Consider the following 21812-nt stretch of genomic DNA (forward strand, 5'->3'; position numbering starts at 1 on the left):
GACCTCCGCCCTTATTTACCTGACTCACTGAAGACATGATCTGACGGGTTGATCGTTTAAATTATACAACACGCGAAACTCAGCTCAGTCGGGAAGATTTTGACCTCGCTGCAAATCCGTGATTTCCTCAGAGTCAGCCACGTGCAATAACGTGGATTGGAGATAGCAGGTTTTCTCATTAAGATAGCAATCCACTGTTAACTTGTAATCTCAGTTTTGTTGCCTTGATGTCACAACGTAACACGCGATCACATTTGTTTCAAAAGATCGTAGTCTGTATGCAGTCTGAAAAATACAACTTTGAATAGGGATTAATACTAGCAGAAATTGCGTTGTAGCTACCTTAAAGATGACATAAAAATTTCTTTGCATAATCAATAACTCAGAACGTAAACGACAGCCATACTTTTCATTAATCTGACTTCAAACTTTACTTTTAAACAATTATTATTCAATTCAGCGACAGCCTTTTTCTTCCACTCGACGAATAACATGTATAGAGGTAATTAAGATACACATTATAAAATTGTGCTGCTTCCTAAGAAACAAATTACATGCACGCTCCGCTTCTCTATTTCTAACATAACATGGCGAATAAAAATCCGAGCATCCTTGTGTCTTTAAAAAAATTGTAATAGTTAACATTTGTCAAAAATACACAACAGTTGCACTGATATTTCCATTCTTGTACAGAAGTGTTGGCTCCACATTATCTCTCTGAATCGCCTGTTACCCTCAGTTTTGAAATGAGTCCATTGTGTGTGCCCAGACAGGTTGGAGACAGTAGGTGAAAATAATAAGGATTGTTAAGTCTGGTTCTCATTTCCTTATATGGCAGAGAAAAAAAATAACATCTTAAACATGGCATAATATCACAGACTATGACAGTATGTCATATGATGCTTAGCAAAATTTGACAAGAAGACTAATGTCTGTCTATATATTCTACAGTTAAAGTTAGTGATGGCAGCTCACATGATAGCCAACACCTAATTAAGGTTTTGCTTTGTTTTTTTCCCCCCTCACAGTTGTTCTTGATGTGTGTAATAAGGTATATAGAGAGCTGGGTGATAACAACTAGGGCTGGCTAGTTATGTTTCACACTAGTGCATATATCAATCCAAAACAAATCTTTTCTTTTTTTTTTTTTGGTGCCTAGCTCATATGACAGTTTACACTGTGATATGTTTTTTTGTTTTAATATTTTATCTAGCATACTGCATTCAGCCAGTTGAGGTGGTGGCCCACAATTTTACAAGAGAAAATACTTCCGTTCATTCAAATGAGTGCCACACCTGTACAAGCATTCCAGCACAATCCAATTCTGTTGTCTTGATCTTGGAAAAACAGTCTCTAATACAGAAGTTCATTCTAGACTGGGCTGAAGGGAAAGCCAGTCAGGATATCCACTTCATATTTCCACTTCCTTTCAGAGAGCTGAATTCAATGAAGGACCTAAAGTACAGCCTGATGAATCTCCTCCACCAGTGTTTCACCGAGACAAAAACATATGATTTCTCTAACAATAAGCATAAAGCTCTTTTTATCTTTGATGGCCTTGATGAGTGTCAACTACCTCAGGGTTTTAAGAACAATAAAAGTAGCAGAGTCAACCTCACTGGATGTTCTGTTGACAAACCTCATCAAGGGGAATCTGCTTCCCTCTGCTCTCGTCTGGGTAACATCCCGACCAGCAGCAGCCAGTCAAATCCATTCTAAAAATTTTCACGATGTCACTGAGATACAAGGGTTCTATGACTTACAGAAGGAGAAGTGCTTCAGAAAAAGAATCAGTGATCAGAACCTGGCCAACAGGATCATCTCACACATAAAGTCTTCAAGAAGCCTGCGCATCATGAGCCACATACCAGTGTTCTGTTGGATTTCAGCCACTGTTCTAGAGAACATGTTGGGTGAAGAAGAGAGGAGAGATTCCCAAGACTCCGACTCAAATGTACACACACTTTTTTTTCATTCAGACCAAAATCGTTCAAGAAACATACAATGAGTCCAAAGAGACAGGTAAAGACATTATTCTTAAACTAGGGCAACTCGATTTTCAGCACCTGGAAAATTGCAAACTGATCTTCTATGAGGAAGACCTGAGACAGCGTGGCATTGATGTCAGAGAAGCTTCAGTCTTCTCGGGATTGTGTCCTCAGGTGTTTAGAGAGGAATTTGAGCTGTACCAAGGGAGTGTGTATTGCTTTGTACATCAGAGCATTCAGGAGCATCTTTTCAGCTTCGTTTGTGTATCTGTCCGTTATCAGAAGCAGCAGGATTGTATTGAACCAGTGTCTATTCTCAGTATATGGAACCAGGATAAAAGGTGTTGCAATTTTTGACTTACACAAGTGTGCAGTAGATCAAGCATTGCAGAGTAAGAATGGACACTTGTCCTACCTTTTCTGTTCCTCCTAAGAACTGTCTGTATTTTTTGTAATCAAGCCCTTTCTTCCTTTTGGCCTCATACTTTTACAGCTTTATCATATTTTTTTTTCTTCTTGAATTTCCTGCTCTTCGTTCCCTGTTTGAGCCTGTTGCTATGTATTTTCCTCATCTATGACTGAGGATGTCTGACGATACAGATCTACCATTTTCTTTTGAGTGCTGCAGACTGAAAGAGGAAAACTCTGAAGCTGTGGCCTTGGTTTCCAACTCCAGTGTTTCCTGTCGGAGACAGGATGTGGATCTGAGTAACAATATTCCACAGGATTCAGGACTGAAGGTGCTCTGTACTGACCTCAAGTATCCTTACAGTAAACTGGAGGTCCTGAGGTGAGATAATCTCTCCAAGTCACCCATTACCTGCTTCTCATGACAGCACAATTTCTAATGGTGTGTTTACAGTTTACATCTAAAGCTAATTTAATCTCTGAATACAATAAATTAATTGTTAATTTGGAACTGAGAATCTTTAGTTATATTCATATGTTCTCTAACTCTGGTTTTGGGGAGTAATGTTTACTGATATCATGCAACATTTTTTCATTTATTATTTTGTCATCTAATAATTGTACAATTGTGTGTGTGTGTGTGTGTGTGCACTCGCATGTGTTTGTGTTTATATTTCATGTACATTTGTGTTTGCACCATGTTTTACTAGACTGTGGGACTGTAAACTGACAGAAAAAAGTGTCAGTGGTGAGTCTTTAGTCTACATTGAAAGCTCCTTCGCTTTGAGATGTGTTAAGTGTGAACCATAAATTACGTATCTTTAATTGTATGTAAATCCTCGGGTTGCGTCTCGATCAACCAGGGGTGTCCAAACTTTTTTTCAAAACGGGGGCCAGATTAGATCTTGTGAAAATACCTGAGGGCCAGCTTGTTGTTTTTAATCTTACATATGCTTTTATTTTCAGCATTATAATAAATCAACAATAAAATGGGCTATAATAAATAACATTAAATAACAAGCCATGTCTGCACCTCTTCTTACACTGACTTTTAGTAAAATTCAAAATGCACTGTGCAAATTTCAATGAATTATGAAACAGTAATATAGCAATGAAAAAACACATTTTTAATATCATTTATATCATATTATACTCAAAATATTCATTATGTCAAATCTTAGGCCTACTGTTGCTAGACACAGGTGTTTAATATGATATTGTATGTATTATTTGTAGACTTATTATGTGTTAGGTTTATGTATTCATTTTAATCTCATGAATAACACGACAATTTTTTCCAATCACTCTGACACTTGCAGTTATGAATCCAATCTCAAAGTAGGTTGCTATCCATTTGACAACCAAGAGACAGGCCCATAGCTTATGAGATGGATGAAATCGGGATTTAAATTCCAGTATATACATCAGGTCTGGGGTGGGATCTGTGGTACTGATATGTAGAGCATCACGTAGGTGGGAATCTGTCAGTCTGGACCTCAAACAATATTTGTTCAAGTTCATAACAGAGAAAGTTTATTCACATATGTACGTTGACCCCAACCAGCTCAGCATCCTCTTTGCGAGTGTCCAGCTTTATCTAGCTGCCGATAGAAGTTCGCCAGAGAGAGTTGCTCATGTTTGCTGTTCAAAGCATCATTGTGCTGAAAGTCGATAAGTTCTTGGCAAATGAGACAGGCAAAATTATCTTGGCTTTCTGTGAAAAGGTACTCCGTCTGTTTTCCATCTCTCTTGAAAGGGAATGACTGGTGGGCTACTGACTGAATAATCAATTAGTTTGTTATTAAGGGACAAGTTGAATTTCTTCCTCAATATTTTGCAGGTCTACAAATTGTAGTTACTGATGCCATCTTGTGGTGAGCCACTCGAATAGCACATTTCATGTCTTCACCACATAGCTTAATATTGTACTGTAGCACTGGCACTGTGGTGGGCCACTCACAGTATACTTTGGGAGAGAGGCAACGGGCCTTTTAAAGTCTGTCCCCGGGCTGCGTTTGGCCTGTAGGCCGGGCTTTGGCCACCCTTGCGATAAACACATCATAAGTTGAAACTGTTGTAAGTCGTATGCATTTCATAAAGTACATCTAACCCACTGAACATCATAGCTTAGCCTAGCTTAGCCTTACTAGAGTAACTAATGATCTTTTATTAGCCGTGGATGCTGGTGCTACTTCTATTCTTATTCTGTTTGATCTGAGTGCAGCGTTTGACACGGTCGATCACACTATATTGTTGAAGCGCCTGGAAAATCAAACTGGCATTCGTGGCCTGGCGCTCTCTTGGTTTAACATTACTCATAGTTACAACATTAACTTCCATTGTTATGCTGATGATACTCAGATTTTCTTACCTGTCCAGCACAATGACCGCTCTGAATTGGCTAACCTTGAGGAGTGTCCTTGTGCTATTGATGTCTTCAAATTTGCTGATGCTTAACGCAGGCAAGACTGAAATGCTGGTCATTGGTCCCCCTATGCATGAGCATCTTTTTAGTGATCTTACCCTACATTTTGACAACTGCATCAGCTCTCAAAACTCTTTTTTAACAAGGATGTTTGATCACATTACACCTGTCCTGACTTCCCTTCATTGACTCCCAATTCATGCAAGGGCAGATTTTAAGGTCCTCTTACTAACAAAATTGTACACCTTCCTATCTTTCTGAATTAATTACACCCTATAACCCCCCTCGCACCCTGCGTTCCAAGAGTTAAAAAGAAGTCCGTTGGCAACTGAGCCTTTTCCTACCACTCCCCCTTCCTCTGGAATGGCTTACCTACAGAAGTTAGGGAGTCAAACTCCACCATACCTTTAAAAGACTAAGGACCTATGTATCTTCTCTAACTTATGGATAATATGAGTTCTAAATAAACTTTTTATTATTATTATTATTATTATCATTATTATTATTATTATCATTATTATTATTATTATTATTATTGTACATACTTTCATAGTTTCTGAAATAAATCATTATGTAACAAATTAACCAAATTGTCTTATATTGATTCATCTCTGACTGAATCAGCTTAAATCAAATCAGACTAGAATGGAGAAATACTCAGCCCTACTCTGCTGCCATTGCACCCCCTAATTTCTGTAGTACACCAGTCATTCAGAATTAACAGTGGACGGAATATTACATTGTGCTCCATAGACAAGGATAAATGTAATAGGCTGTGGACTGAAAATAATACTGTCTGGGATTGAATTAAGAATCAGTGCAAACAAAGTTAATTCACTAAAATTAATCAACAAAACTAATTAATTCTGCAACAAAATTAATTCTAATGATACACACATCAAGATTATGCGCTAATGATACATACATCAATATTATAACATTGTCTCTGGTGCATATGGGACATTATCATTTATGAAAATATCATCAAATATCACCAGGTAAGTAATCCTTTTTATTTATTCATTTACATTTCATTTCATTTATATACATTTTTATGAAATGTTATAAAAGCAGTTGTTAATTCAAAAGTATTAAGGTAAACGCAAGAATTATGTCAAGCTTAAATTGAAATGGATTTTGATACGTGCTAAAGAAATTCAAGAAGTCTTAACAACTTTTTTTTGTAAGTAAACTGTAACAGAACAATCTACAGTAACATACCTGAAAGGGTTAAGTAGGTGGGAGCTATCCTTTTTTCCTTTTTTTGTGGGTAACTTGTAAATCAGTTGAAAGAGGAAGTCTGTCAGTAAAAATTTCCAGGCTTAGACAATACATGATACAGGGCTGCAAGTATTGAGCGTGAGACTTACGCAGCTTACACAGATATCACGATCTCACGCCACACATACCTTTTCTCACACTAACGTTTTGTCTTCACTTCCTCCGATGTACAATATGTGGTTTTTCAGCGAAGGAACAGCAGTGTGTACAACAACACACTGTGGAACGGCCAATCACAATGATTTTGTGGTCAAGCAACTAACCTGCTGAGCAGGAGTGGAGCAAGGCTGGAGCAACAAATACATGAAGAAGGTAAGTGCAATGGTTATTCGTCTAATTTTATGAATTTGCAGGATGTTACTCAGGATCTGTCGGTATAAAGTTGTAGAGCTGGCCTACATAGAGCAAGGTTAGCAAAGTTATCGCAGCATTGCAGCACTTATTTACATCGTTTTATGCTTAAAAACACGATAAAAGATACGCATGTGATATGCAGATATGCATGTGAAGATGCAGCTGACTTGGGAAAAGCAATCAATACAGGAAAGATTTTTTTTTTCCATCTTGTGTTCAAATAAAACGAAGCAAGTCTGCATGTATCCAGAACTTCCTTCGGTCCATGGAGCCATTCCATACAACCAGAGGGAAAACTGGGACTATGTAATAATAATAATAATAATAATAATAATAATAATAATAATAATAATAACACATGTTAGCAGTCATATGCTAGCTTGATCCACTTCTTCTCTGTAAACTCTAAGCACTATTGTCCTTGAAAATTGATTCAGCTTTGCTGGAACAGTTTGGCTGATAACAACAATTGCACCACATTCAAACTCACTGAGGTCACTGATTTTGCCCCTACAAGTCTTCACTTGAACTGAAACTGGACTTCATATGCATGCCTGAGACTCACTGTCGGTAGGAGTGATCTATTTTCAGGGTGGTATACCTAATGAAAACATGCATGCATTCAGTAGTCAATTTATTAGGTATACCTAATAAACTGGAAAATTGCTATATCAGGAATGTCTTCTGATAAATACGTGAAAACTTTTGGAGCATGGGAAAATGATTATGCGAAACTCATACAGAAAGTTCCTCTCATACATGAGTCATGTTTAGTTTGAGAGCCTAGGGGGCACTGAACTTGTTCAGAGACAGGAGAGAGAACTATAGGCCCAATCTATCAATCTCTCCCCTATGAGACTAGGCACAGCAAACACTTCCTGTAGACCAGTATGGTGTGACATTTAACACTGCAAAACCCCTACACTCCTACAAAAATTTCACAGTGACCCGCCCCCCCCCCCCCCCCCCCATCATAGATATTTCATAGATATTAAATTACAGACCTACAGAAAGATGGAATGTCTTGATTTAAATTGTGCCATGGTTGTTTCCAGAGACTGGATGCTGGTACAAATCGTCAGAGTTTTATTGAACACACAGCAGATTATGGAGTTTTGGACATGGCTTACAGTCAAACAGGAGGGCCAGTGACAAGAAAATTAATGAAAACAGGGCACAGTAACAGATACAGGTATGGATTCTTAAAGATTCATTGGCTCAGAATACCTCAAGAGTGTGGCAGAACATCACTGAGATGGTTTAGAAAAGAAGGGGTATATATACACAGAAAACACTAGGGTAAACGAACACAAAACAGTTTCACAGAACTGAACAACTGACTGATTAAAACAGAGAAACAGCACAGATTGGCCAATAGAGGGTGTGGTGAGGGCACAGTCATGAAAAATGAGATAGAGGAACCAAATTTGTCTGACTAGCTTGCTCTAACAAGTTGGAATGACATGTCTAATTCATTCATTCTGACTTCTGCTCAATTTGAATTAGTCAGGTAAATGAAGTTCATTTTGATAACTGAAAAACCTTTGGACTGGGGTTTCCGCTAGCCCGGAATAAATGCCAAGCTTTATTTTGAAAGATATCTCAGATATCTATGTGCATTTTTATACTGATCTGTGCATTTTCATCAGTATTTTCAGCAATTTTCATGAGTGTGTTTGTGTGTGTATATTTTGATGTGTTTGCAAGTAGAAATGGGTAATAACTCACTTTGGATGAACTGTAGCAAAATTGTCATACAAGGAAAACTTGTCCAGTGTTCAGTTTTTATGAAATGTGTTTCAATTTTTTAGACTCTTTGGTTTCATAACTTTTCTAATTCTTTCCAGTATGAGAAATCAATGTAGCAAGACTGAGCAAGCAGAAAGTTTTCAGTAGCTGTGCATCAGAAGTGTCTGGTATCAGTGGGCGGGGGTATTGCAGCTTAGAAGGATAAGCACTGCTGGGTGGAGGTCTTCACCAAATGCCTCCTGTTTACAATACAGCTTAAAGCATACGATGCAAATTCAATGACAAATTCTTAATGTTACTGCTAACATTCAACTTTTGAGTTATTGTGCAAGGCAGATTCTACAAAAATGGATTTGGAAAAATGGATCTGCACTCAGAAGGTCTGCCAACACAGAAACAGTCTCTGCCTTTGAACTAAGTCTTTCTGAAGAGTGAAGCAAGGATAATGTTTCTAATATGAGTCTACCTGGAGAACTTAGCACTGAGCATGAGGCTAAACGGTAAGATAAGGTCTTTTGTATGTATGAGAATGTTTGAGACAATGTACCTATTCTTTATTCACAAACACAAAAGGTCAGCTGTTAAATTATGTCATCGTAAAAACTACATTTCTTTAAATGCGTGCATGTTTAAGTACTCCCCAGAAGGAGAGCTCAATCTCACCAGCACCCAGCTGCATCTCCATTAGGAGTGACTTTTCCATGGATCCCCCACTAAAGTTTGGAGATGGAAACTGTTATCCTGAACATGGGTAAGAATTCATTATAGTTAGTTACTTCCTTCACAGAGTTTACATGAGAGTAGTAAAGGTTGTATGATCAGGCAGGTTGGGATACCATGTTTATTGCTCTATTTGGAGTATGTTGTGAGTAATTTGCTTCATTTAAATGCAAAAATCTGTTCTAAAGAAGATTCATGTGTCTGTATGGTTCAGGTTTATGCCAGACAAAAAAAGATGACAAGAAGAACTGTGGAGATCAAATTAATTTCCAAAGCATATGAATCCAAATTTCACATGCTTCAACACACTCAGCCTCAAACATACACCAGCCATTCAAGATGACAAGTAGATTTTTAGTTTGTTAAAACCCCAATAATGATCATTTCAGAAGAGTACACTGAATTCAGACAGACAATACATTTCAGAAAGACAACATGTTCACATGCATTAATAACTTAATATTCCTCTGTGCTGTGTGTTTCATAAACTGACTGAAAAGAAAAGATCATTTGTAATCTATCCCAGACCAACTGCTAAAATTAGACATGAAAATAATGTAGTGTCAGTATGAGAATTTATGCCAGTCATTTAGTCCCAGCATAAAATACAGCTTGAAAATCATGTTGCTTCTACAGTGACCAACAGAAGAGATCAGACAGTGTGTCCAGAAAGTGCACTGAGAAGCAAAACACACAATCAGTGTAACAGAGAAAGAAAGCTCTGTAGACAGAAGGTAGGACTACAACTTTGACCAGATCTGTTAGAGAAAAATCTCTTCGGTAAGAATAATGAGAATCAGAAAAATAGACGTATTTACATTAAAAGCATTAAAGGAGGCTGATGCTCTCAGTAACAGGAGGTGTGAATGCACGGCAGGACGAGAACTTACTCATTTGAGGGAAGCACGACCAGAGACAAAAACAAAAATACAAACACTAACAGTAAAAAAACACTGTTTCTTGTTATTTACTAGTTAGCCTTTCTGTCTGATAATACTATGGTAGAACATGTTACACTTTATTTGTTGGCTTGTTTCACTTAAGTCTAACTACCAATTCTTTCTGTTGGAGAAGCATTTCACACCAATATTTCTTCTTATTCTTCCTCTTTATATTATTATTATTATTATTGTTCCTATGTAACTGTTTAAATATTTAACTGCATGGCTCTGTCCTTAAGTCAAGAACTGACTGCAATAACAGTAACAGTCAAGACATCTTTAGATCTATCAATGCAACCAAGCTGTGCTTGGGTTCATCTGCTAACTGTCATGACGTTGAATGAGGATAGGATTTTGAAATGATATTATTCTGACATAAAAGTCTTGGGTCCTAAAATGGTTGAAAACAAGTTGAAGAAGTGGAAACCCTTGTCCACCCTATCTCACTTGGTTTCTCAGAATTCTAAACAGTGTGGTACTCTCTGATTTTCTAAATTTAAGTTATACCAATGTTAACTGAAAGAGATTCACAAAGCTGAAATCAAATAAGCAGTGTGTTACCTGAAAAACACAAAACAGTTGTCATTACACTGATTGGAATTTGTACTTGACGTAATTTGTTCTGATAGGTATGGGACTTCAATGGCTGAGCTGATAATCCGTGAGAAATATAAATCATATCTGAGAAAGAGGTTTCAGTTTATCAGTGAAGGTACAATGGAAGACCGAAACCCTAGAATTCTTAATGAGATCTACACAGACCTCTACATTATGCAGAGTGGAAGCAATGAAGTCAGAAATGAACATGAGGTCAGACAGATTGAAACACTGTTCAGGACAGCAGCAACAGAGGACACATCAGTCAGATACAATGACATATTTAAACCCTTACCAGGGCAAGACAAACCCATCAGAACTGTGCTGACAACAGGAATTGCTGGTATTGGAAAAACAATCACTGTGCAGAAATTTATTCTTGACTGGGCTGAAGGGAAAGTCAATCAGGATATCCACTACATATTTCCACTTCTTTTCCGGGAACTGAACTTTATGAAGGACCAAAAACACAGTTTGACTGAGATACTCAGCGTTTTCTTCACGGAAATGAAAGAATTTGATTTCTCTTACAAGAAACATAAAGTTCTGTTCATCTTCGATGGCTTAGATGAGTGTCGACTATCTCTAGATTTTCAAAAGACAAAGAATTTTTGTGATGTAACAGAGTCAGCCTCATTGGATGTACTGCTGACAAACCTTATCAATGGGAATCTACTTCCCTCTGCTCTCATTTGGATAACATCCCGACCAGCAGCAGCCAATCAAATCCCTCCTCAACATGTTGACAGTGTCACTGAGATACGAGGGTTCAGTAACTCACAGAAGGAGGAGTACTTCAGGAAGAGAATCAATGATCAGAATCTGACCAGCAGAATCATCTCACACATAAAGTCTTCGAGAAGCCTGTACACCATGTGCCACATACCAGTGTTCTGTTGGATTTCAGCCACTGTTCTAGAGAGAATGTTGGTTGAAGCAGAAAACGGAGAGATCCCCAAGACACTGACTGAAATGTACACACACTTTCTGTTAAAAATCATAAGACAGAGGTGTGCTCAACAGAGAGAAAAGGATAAGATGATTTTCAAACTTGGGAAACTGGCTTTTCAGCAGCTAATGAAAGGCAATATGATCTTCTATGAGGAAGACTTGAGAGAGTGTGGCATTGATGTTGAAGAAGCATCAGTGTACTCAGGAGTGTGCACCCTGATCTTTAGAGAAGAGTTGGGGTGGTACCAGGGGAAGGTTTACTGTTTTGTGCATCTAAGTGTTCAAGAGCATCTTGCAGCTTTATATGCGCATTTGTCTCTCGTCAACAACCACAGGAATGAACTGAACCAACATGTATTCTCTGCACTTGGAGACAAGATCAAAAGTGTTACAATTTTTGACCTACACAAGAGTACAGTAGATCAAGCTTTGCAGAGTAAGAATGGACACCTGGACCTTTTCCTCTGTTTCCTTCTGGGCCTCTCAGTGGAGTCCAATCAGGTACTGCTAAAAGATCTTCTGACACAAACAGAAAAGAGTATGCATAGCAATGTGGTGACGGTTGATTACATCAAGAAGAGGATCAGTGAGAATATCTCTTCAGAGAAATCCATCAATTTGTTCCATTGTCTTAATGAACTGAATGACCGCTCTCTGGTGGAGGAAATCCAAAAGTACATCAGCTCAGGAAGTCTAACTCACTCAAAACTCTCTAATTCCCAGTGGTCAGCTGTAGTCTTTGCTTTCCTGACCTCAGAAGAAGTGTTGGATGTGTTTGACCTGAAAAAATTTGCAGGCTCTATTTTGGATGACGACAATTCATGTATCACATCAGATGAAATTCTTCTGAGGCTGCTACCAGTGCTCAAAGCTTCCAGAAAAGCTTGGTAAGAAATGTATTATTTTGTATTATATTCCTCTCAGAACAATGAGTGTTTTGAGAACCATTTATTGATGAGAATGCCCAAAATGAGTAAAGTAACTAGAGTGCGCTTAATAAATGTGTGATAGCCCAGTGTAACGCTAACCAGTGATGAGAAGTAGGCTCTCTGAAGTAGCCTGAAAACAGCAGATTGTTCTGAACAATCTTGCCTCTGAACTTTCCAAACATATCTTTATAACAATTTAAAATCTACATCAGCCAAACAGTTAAAAACCAGAAAACTGCTTTTAAGGATTCTGTGTTTTCTATTTTGATTCTATTTGGAGCTATTTTTTTTGCTGTGCCTCACTCCTATATAGCATATCTCCCATTTTTGTCCTATGCATGACTAACTTCCTCTTGTATTTGCGGTGTAACTTAGTCTTAAACCCTATTGGCACTTTTACCCAAGGGCTGTCAGAAGCCAGACTCAGAAAGTGGCATGAAAAGCCTAAGCAAAATGCATTGTAACAATGAAATGAAATGAAAAAAAAAATCTCTTGAAAACACTAATGAAGACGGTTTCTGCAGAAAATATAACAAGAGGCAATGAAAAGACCAAAAAAGTAATGTGTCAAAGATTAGGAGATGGAAGGAGCTTGCAAAGGGAGGACTTCAATCCACCATATCAGTCTAAGTCGACCCTAAAGAGGTCGCTTACTTCCTTTTCTTGACACAAGACATATATTAAGCCCTTGACAATTCTTAAAAAAACAAGCAAACAACCAAGGGAGGGCACCACCTGTCCAAAATAAAGCTGTTCACAGGGAAAGAAGGCACAGTGAGAGAGATGTTGCAGTAGACACAATAGCAAGTCAAGAAGGTGCTGCTCCAGACTGGCAGCATTAAACACTTACCATATCCATATGGTTTCTCTGGGCCATCATACAGATTGGAAAGATTTTGCTTGCTCAATAACATTTGGCAAGTCATATGACATGTATGATTCAACTGACTGTTCAGTTTGGAGTAGCTGGGTGATTCTTCAACTGTGGTAATTTTTGTGTCCCTTGAAATAATAAGAAAAACAACAAAAAACATCTCTACATTTTTATTCTTGTCATACTTCGCACCAAGAGGAACTTACAAAAAAAATAATAATAATAGCTCAGTCATTAATTTTACTTTATAATAGGAGGCCTTTTATGTATGGCTTTTACTATATTGCCTTTGTCCTTAGGCTGGACTTTGGACCTGCAAACTGGCTTTATTTTGAAATTAATATCGAAACAATGTTGAGTTCAAATACAAATTAGACATTAATGTCTATTTTAATGAAGTCTATTATGTATTATAATATTTCTTCACATGTTCTTGTATTTTTCGTAAACAGAACCTATGTCCCTTGGGTTCACTGTCATTTCCACCACACTATACAAAATAGAATTCTGGGATCATGTTTTAGGATTTAGGCCGCTAAACAGAGGAACACATGGCTGGAGAAAAGAATGACCTCCATAGGGGGTAATAAAAAGAGGAAAATCAAGTATGAGCTAAATTGATAATATGTCTATTGGGTGTGATTTCCGAAGAGCTCATATTTCATATGAATATAAAGACTGGACCAATTTCATCTAATATTGTTTATTTTGTGTATATCAATGCTAACTCTCAAACTGACATTAGCAGGCTAACATATCATGAAACTTTAAAAGAAATATGGCAAAGTATCATTTCCACAACAGGAAATGATGATTTCCTCTGAATATTAGAGTGAAATATGTATTATTTAACAAAATCACCACAGCCACTATCAGGATCTGTTTCTACAGAATGGAGAAATAAACCATAGCAATGCATTTTTTAAAGAACATGTCAGATGCTAAATGCTAAAATTCTCTTGACCAAAATGGACCATAGTTGAAGAATTACCCAGCTATAAACGGTCACATTTACAGCTTGCAAACATTTTAACGATCACTTGTTGTTAATGGCAAAAATACATTTTTTGGGAGGCAAATCTTTTTACTCATTTTATTTCCTTTTCACGCAATTTTTATAAGTCTAACATTTATACACCCAAAAGAGTTGCTTTCTCTATCTTCCCGTCTTTCTGTCTCTTTGACACGTCTCCAAGGATATGAGAGGATTATTCATATGTGTACTTTTTTATTCTCCAGGCTAAGTCATTGTAAACTTACAGAGAAAAGCTGCGCAGGTCTGGCGTCAGTTCTCAGCTCAGATTCCTCCAGTCTGAGAGAGTTGAAGCTGAGGGATAATAACCTGCAAGATTCAGGAGTGAAGCTGCTCTCCGCTGGACTGGCAAATCCTCACTGTAAACTGGAGATTTTGAAGTAATATCATTTCTCTAAGAGTCACACACAGCTTAACGTTCAGTACAGCACTTTGTGTAGGAATGAAGCTATTATGTAGAAGAAATGTAGCATGCTACAGAAAAAGTGAGATGAATACATGATCTGTAAACCTTTCATTTGTTGTTGTTGTTTTGTCATTGTTTTTACAGTCTGAGTGACTGTAAACTGACGGACAAAAGCTGTGCTAGTCTAGCCTCAGCTCTCAACTCGAACCCATCAAGTTTGAGAGTGATGAATCTGGGTTTCAATAATCTGCAGGATTTCGGTGTGGAGCTGCTTTCTACAGTACTGCAGAATCCTCACTGTAATCTGAAGGTACTGAGGTGAGATCATCTCTGTGACTCATACATGGTCTAGACTTGGGTACAGCACATTCTGTAGACACAGGTACACAGTGGGTGATCTTGATCCTCATTAGAGCTCCATTTCATTTACATGGGGTGAAGATATTTTGGTTTTCAAAAAAGAGGATGGGACTGGGGGGGGGGAGGTGGGGGCAAATGCATCCACAACCATGCATCTACGTTATTGAACTTTAATACTGTAGCGTGTTGGGGGGTTAGATGGATGGAGCGTCCCAGCATGCATTGGGGCGACAAACTGTAAATTAGCGCCAGTTCACTATTGTTGGTTCATGTTGTCTTTGTGTTGTAATGTTTGATCCATGTGACAGTTTGTGTGCCGTCATTGTACTCACCTGTGCGAATGATGCATTCCCATCCTAACGTATTGGAGAATCACTCCTGGCCCCTGCTGTTGTGTATGAAAGGAAAGGCTGATGCCTAGCAATTACAAGTAGAACTGCATTATTACCTTAACGCAAAAATACATAGCTGGCTAGTGTTTAATAAGACAAACAGCTGCAGGCGCAGCGACAATGGCGAGATGACTGTTCTTCTTTCCATTCAACTTTCGACAATGTTTGGTTTTCTTAAGGTCTCTTGGCTGTTGATGTGGTGCTAATGGTAATGAATGAAATGCAGTTTGATTGATGTTTACGCGTGTGTACGTGACCGCCCGTCAGGGCCGGCCCAAGCGTTTAAGGAGCCCTAAGCAGAATTTGATTGGGGGCCCCTCGACCGCCTCATGTGCCAATGCTATTGACTGTTGCCAATGCTTGATCATCTGCACACCTACTGTAAATCTAACACGTGTATTATCAATTTTATTAGTGGTAGCTGTGTTGCTTACTTCATACCAATGTCAGCCTGGCATGTTTTCACCCATCTATGGTTTTTAACTCAGGTAGCAAACTCACAAGAGTGGTTTGGTGTTAATTTGCACTTTAATATTCAAAATGATACAGTACTGAACGTGGCATACTGAACGTGGTGTACTGAAAGGCAACAAAATAAACCAGCAGACAGTGCGTTTACTGTAAACAAGTTCATAGAGCATTAGGGCCACATATAGGGGAAAAAAATCTGAGATTTCAAGAATAATGTCATAACATTACGAGAGTAAAGTCGTAATTTATTGAGAATAAAGTCGTAATGTTTCAAGAAAAAAACGTTATATGACCAGAATAAAGTCATAATTTTACAAGAAAAAAATCATAATATCATGAGATTTTACTTAATCATCTTATCATTAAACGTTTGATAAATGCAGTTTGGCTTGTTGAGCAAACACAGGTTTACAGTTTGGTTCCTCATTTTAATGCAGGTGGCAAGCTGCCCTCATGATAATTCCCCTCTTAAGATAACACATAGCCTAAAATTATTACTTTATTCTCATAATATTACTTTTTTTCTCATAATATTATGGCTATATTCTCAAAATCTCAGATTTTTTTTCCCCTCAATGTGGCTCTAATACCCTGCTGTAAAAACAACAATCAGCTACAATTAGAATCAAATAACTTAGATAAACGAAGTCCTTTTGGGCGACGTTACTTTTTTGCTGCTTTTTCCATCGATTTAGAAATCGTGGCTGGACGCATTTTTAGGTCTGAAAAAGAGGATGTATGGTCACCCTAGTTTACAGTACAGCACAGTCAGCTTAGTTAAAAATAAAAATACAAAAATAGCAAGAGAGATGAAAAGCACAGTATGAGGATGTGGAAATATATTTCACAATTCATTATCTGCCAGTATTAAATCAATTTGATGCTTTTGAGGCACAAAAATTGCATTGCCAATGAATATCAGGTTAGAAAATACAACATTTGCCCAATTTACATGACTTCCAATATCAACCACTTCCGGTCTACTATCTAAATACAGATACAGATACAGACACAGACACAGACACAGATAATGATGTCTCTGTACACCTCTATGCTGTAGACTATAAGTAGATTCCAAAGAGAAAACTTTCAAAATACTTTCAGTGGAAATCCTGAGTGAGAATGATGGGGCTGATGGTCTGCTGATGGAGTAGTCATTCTGATTGGTCATGGACATTTTCGTTCACCTCTGCTTTTACAAATAACCTCAGGTCAAACAGTAACAGCGCCTAATATGTATTAAACGCACACGAAACCCTTTTTAAAAGAGAATTTTTAACTTCGATTTAATTCAGTTTTAGTGAATTAATTTAGTGAGCTGAGGGTATCCATTGCTCATCAGTGCTTAACACAAGTACTCACTGAAAAAAAAGAGAATCACAGGAGACTTCAAGGTTACAAGGGTAAAAAAAAAGTGTTGCACAGATCATTATGCCCTGCATCTCACTATGTCCTGCAATTTATGTAATCATTTTAGTAATCTAACTTCTGATATACTGATAACTGTATATTACATAGGCTGGGGAGATGTAACCTGTCAGAGAGAATTTGTGCAGTGTTGGCAGCAGTTCTCAGCTCCAGCTCTTCCAGTCTGAGAGAACTGGGTCTGAGTGACAACTGCCTGCAGGATTCAGGGGTGAAGCTGCTCTCTGACGGACTGAAGAATCCTTACTGTAAACTAGAGATACTGAGGTAAAATCATCTCTCTGTGAGCCATGCATTACACGCTCTGCACTGCAGCACATGCTCTAAAAGGAATTTATGATGTTATTTAAACACTATAAATCTAAGTGTTCACACATATTTGAGACTTTGTTATTTTCTGAAGATAGACAGAATTGACTAATAAACTGCCGAGCCCCAAATGATCCTAACATGTTTTCTCCACAAGAGGGAGACATGGTTTCCTTACCGTCAGAACAAAACTTGTTTACATAGGATATCATATAAGGTCACATCTACATTGGTAGTTCTCCTCTTTCTTGCTTTTGGCCATTCATTTCTGCCTGAAATGAATAAAGTGTTTGTTTTTAGGCTGAGATTTTGCAAACTGACAGAGGGAAGCGGTTCAGTTCTTGCCTCAGTCTTGAGCTCAAACTCCTCTAAGAATCTGAGAGAACTGGACCTGAGTTATAATAAACTGCAGGATAAAGGCATGAACCTGCTCTCTGCTGAACTGGAGAATCCGAATTGTAAACTGGACACACTGAGGTAAAATAAGTTCTGTTTTATCACCTTTGTGTCAAGTAAAGCACTTAAGTTCACAAGTCAAGGTCAGATATGTCTGCTCTCATCAAAATGACTGAGACATACGAAAGACATTTTTACTTTCAAAGCTCCTTCAACACGTATTCGCTTTCCATTCTGTTAATGTGTGCAACACAACAGTCAGAGAAAAATGACAGAGCAGTTACAGCTGTTACTCCGGTCAGTTTCTTTAGCCTGCCAAAGTTAGTCATTTGGATCATACATTTGTAAAGTGTTTTACGAGATACACTTCTGTTTTTTAGCTCCTGGTTTATATTTTTTTTATATAGTTTTTTTCCCCCTTGCTTTTAATGGGGGCAGCGTGGTGACACAGTGGGTAGCGCTGTCACCTCACAGCAAGAGGGTCTAGGGTTTGACTTCCGGTCGGGCAGCCAGAGTCCTTTCTGTGTGGAGTTTGCATGTTCTCCCCATGTCTGTGGAGGTTTCCTCTGGGATATCCGGGTTTCCTCCCACAGTGCAAAGACATGCAGGTTAGGCGAATTGGAGACACTACATTGCCCCTAGGTATGAATGTGCCCTGGGTGTTTCCCTGCCTTTTGTCCTATGAGCGCTGGGATAGGCTCCAGCACCCCCGCGACCCTAATTAGGATAAGCGGCTTAGATAATGAGTGAGTGAGATGAGAGTGTTTTTAATGGTTGCGTGTTGACAATTTTGGAATCATGAATACAAATGTTCATTTTAATAAAAACTTGCACACATGTCCAAGCAACAACACACCTCTCTCCCTCTGTTTTTTATGTGTGTGCATTTTGTGAAAGTACTATCAAAATAGTGTACTATTGGTTTTTCTCCCAGGCTGATTTGCTGTAACCTGACAGAAAAATGCTGTTCTACTCTGGCCTCAGCTCTCAGCTCCTGCAGTCTAAGAGAGCTTGATCTCAATCTAAATTATCTGCATGACTCAGGAGTAAAGCTGCTCTGTGCTGGACTGGAGAATCCTCACTGTAAACTGGAGATACTCAGGTAACATCACAGGTGTTGGGGTCACTCATGACGGCTTACTCTTTACCAGTGACTTTACACTCCAGATTTAGAGCTCTGTCAGACTGGACTATGTTATTGGTTAACTTGGTTGACATATCTGAGACCAAATCTGAGATGTGAGATTTATGTGTTCTTTTAAACATGCATGTATGATTGAGATCTTCTCTGTTCCACCATTTTGTGTGCATTTCTGCTGAGTTCATATTTTTGACACACAAAACAATGAAATAACAAGAGATATCTTCCTTACATCTTTAATATAGGATTTACAAAAAGGAAATATATGAACACTATCAACATGCTATTTATATATAATTAAATTTTGTCAGTTTGTAGATTGCACCGTAATAATGGATCATACTGTAAAGTATTCCACAACATAAAGATGAAAACCAGATTTATCTGCAAATTATTAATCCAAATGGAAAAATTTGTGTTCTTGCATGTGTCTGCTGGCGTACCTCTCTTTCTGCCTGCATGACGTTTTGAACAATAACAGTCATGCAGGTGGATGTGATCAAAGTATTCAGATATATTATCTTTTTTCCTCTCAGGCTGTATTGTTGTGAACTGACAGAGAAAAGTTGTGCAGTTTTGGCCTCAGTTCTCAGCTCCAGCACCTCCAGTCTAAGAGAGCTGGATCTGAGTGGCAATAAGCTTCAAGATTCAGGAGTGGAGCTGCTCTCTGTTGGAATGAAGAATCCTCACAGTAAACTAGAAACACTGAGGTAAAATCATCACTTGGAAGGTTGGCTTGCATGCTTAGCAGAACATCAACAGGTGCATGGTGTTAATGTGAAAACCACTCAATATTAATGCATGTATGTGTGTGTGTGCGCACGTGCATGCGTGTGTGTATGTCTGTGTTTGCGTGTGAAATAATGAGTACATAATCAAATGAACATTTTTTTTTCTAGATTGGTTTGCTGTAATTTAACAGAGAAAAGCTGTGCAGTTCTGACCTCAAATTTCAGCCCCAATTGTTTGAGGGAGCTGGATTTGAGCCTAAATTATCTGCATGATTCTGGAGTGAAGCTGCTCTCAGCTGGACTGAAGAATCCTCATTGTAAACTAGAGATACTAAAGTAAGGATGCAACGGTTCAGTTTGTCCCCAAAACAAATTTTTTATATATTTATATTTTTAATGAGTACTTAATGTTTTTGATTAGTTTGAAATAGGTCAAGATTGTGTATTAAGCCATTTATGGTTGATTTGCTTTCTGAATCGTTTTGCTCCCACAGGTTGAGGGGTTGTGAACTGACAGAGAAAAGCTGTCTAGCTTTGGCCTCAGCACTCAGCTCAAACTCCTCAAGTCTGAGAGAACTGGACCTTAGTAACAACAATCTGCAGGATGTAGGAGTGGAGCTGCTCTCTCCTGGGTTGAAGAATCTTCACTGTACACTGGAGATACTGAGCTAAGACAGTCTCTTTTAAGTTACACAAATAGTCAAGAGCCTGATAATGACTGGATAAACAGAATCAAGTGTGTCGAGGCAGGGAGAGAACTACAATTGCCTGCAGGAACAGGATTGTCCTGTACTGAATTGATGGTTTAGATGAGGACAGATGTCACAATAATAATAATAATAATAATAATAATAATAATAATAATAATAATAAGATAACAATGCTTTGGAAAGCACAAAACTAAGACCTGAATACAATGAAGACTTGACGGCCTGCCAGTGTTGTTTGTCTGAGACAACCTTTGAAGACTTTTTTTTTTAAGACTTATTCGCTACATTGTTTTGGAAAACACTTTCTTCAAAAGGCGCTGTTTTTTAAAGTTATTGATTCATTTATTTTTGTGTGTTGTACTCTGTGTTACCCTATATGTGTTATCTTACATTTGATACTCTTGGTGAATTTGACTTTTTTAAAAATGTTGTATGTGCAATCTAATCTAACTGTTGTTGTCACAACCTGCACCTCCATTTTGGACTTTTAGTTTGACATGTCTTTGTGCGCCTGTTCTGTCTGTCTCCGCCCCTCACCTGTTCCCGTTTGTCCCAATTATTAACCTTGTTAATTTCTACCAATCCTGTGTTGCCCTGTTTAGTTCTCCCTCTATTTAAGTCCTAGTGTTTTCCTTGTCCATTGTCTATCGTTGTTTGTGTATTTTGCGCACTGTCAAGCTGCACCTTTTGTTATCGGCTTTCGTTACCAGTTTTTGTTCCTGTTCTGCACATGTATTTTAATCTTTAGTTTGACAGTAAAGTCTTCCGTTTTTTCACTATCGTCGTGTCTTTGCACTTGGGTCCTGCACCACACCACCAGCGTGACAGTTGTGTACTGAGATAAATGTGAAATGACTCAATATAATACTGAGGTAATATGCATCTTAGCATGCAAGGTGATATTAGTCACCCTGTGTACAGGTGTATTCTACTAAAGAAAAATGTATAGGAAGTTGCCTGTAAGAGACCTCTCAGTAGCTTTTGTCACAGTACCATAGTTATACATATTATAATACATACATATTATACATATAATACTGAAGCATAACAGTAGCCATATATACTGTAAACTGTAGTGTTTTATACCTTACTTCTTTTGAAGAATGTTGAACAGTATGTAATTAATGAAACGTTATATAAATACATTTTTATTGATATTGCCTTCTCATCTGTTTCTGATCTACAGTTGTACCCAAATGTCCATAAAACAGTCTTTCACAA

General features: G+C 38.0%; 1 protein-coding gene across 1 annotated transcript; it reads left to right on the forward strand.

Moving 5' to 3' along the window:
* The first annotated feature begins 1561 nt into the window (after window positions 1-1561).
* On the forward strand, window positions 1562-20553 carry LOC115814142 (NACHT, LRR and PYD domains-containing protein 12-like). The gene is made up of 11 exons (XM_030776866.1): window positions 1562-1954; window positions 2064-2185; window positions 2617-2778; window positions 10496-12301; window positions 14457-14630; window positions 14801-14974; window positions 17398-17571; window positions 17914-18090; window positions 18944-19111; window positions 19687-19860; window positions 20376-20553. The coding sequence occupies exons 1-11, from the start codon at window positions 1562-1564 to the stop codon at window positions 20551-20553; spliced, it is 3702 nt and encodes a 1233-aa protein (XP_030632726.1).
* The last annotated feature ends 1259 nt before the right edge of the window (window positions 20554-21812 follow it).

Source organism: Chanos chanos, chromosome 6 (genome assembly GCF_902362185.1).
Source record: "Chanos chanos chromosome 6, fChaCha1.1, whole genome shotgun sequence".
Lineage (NCBI taxonomy): Eukaryota > Metazoa > Chordata > Actinopteri > Gonorynchiformes > Chanidae > Chanos > Chanos chanos.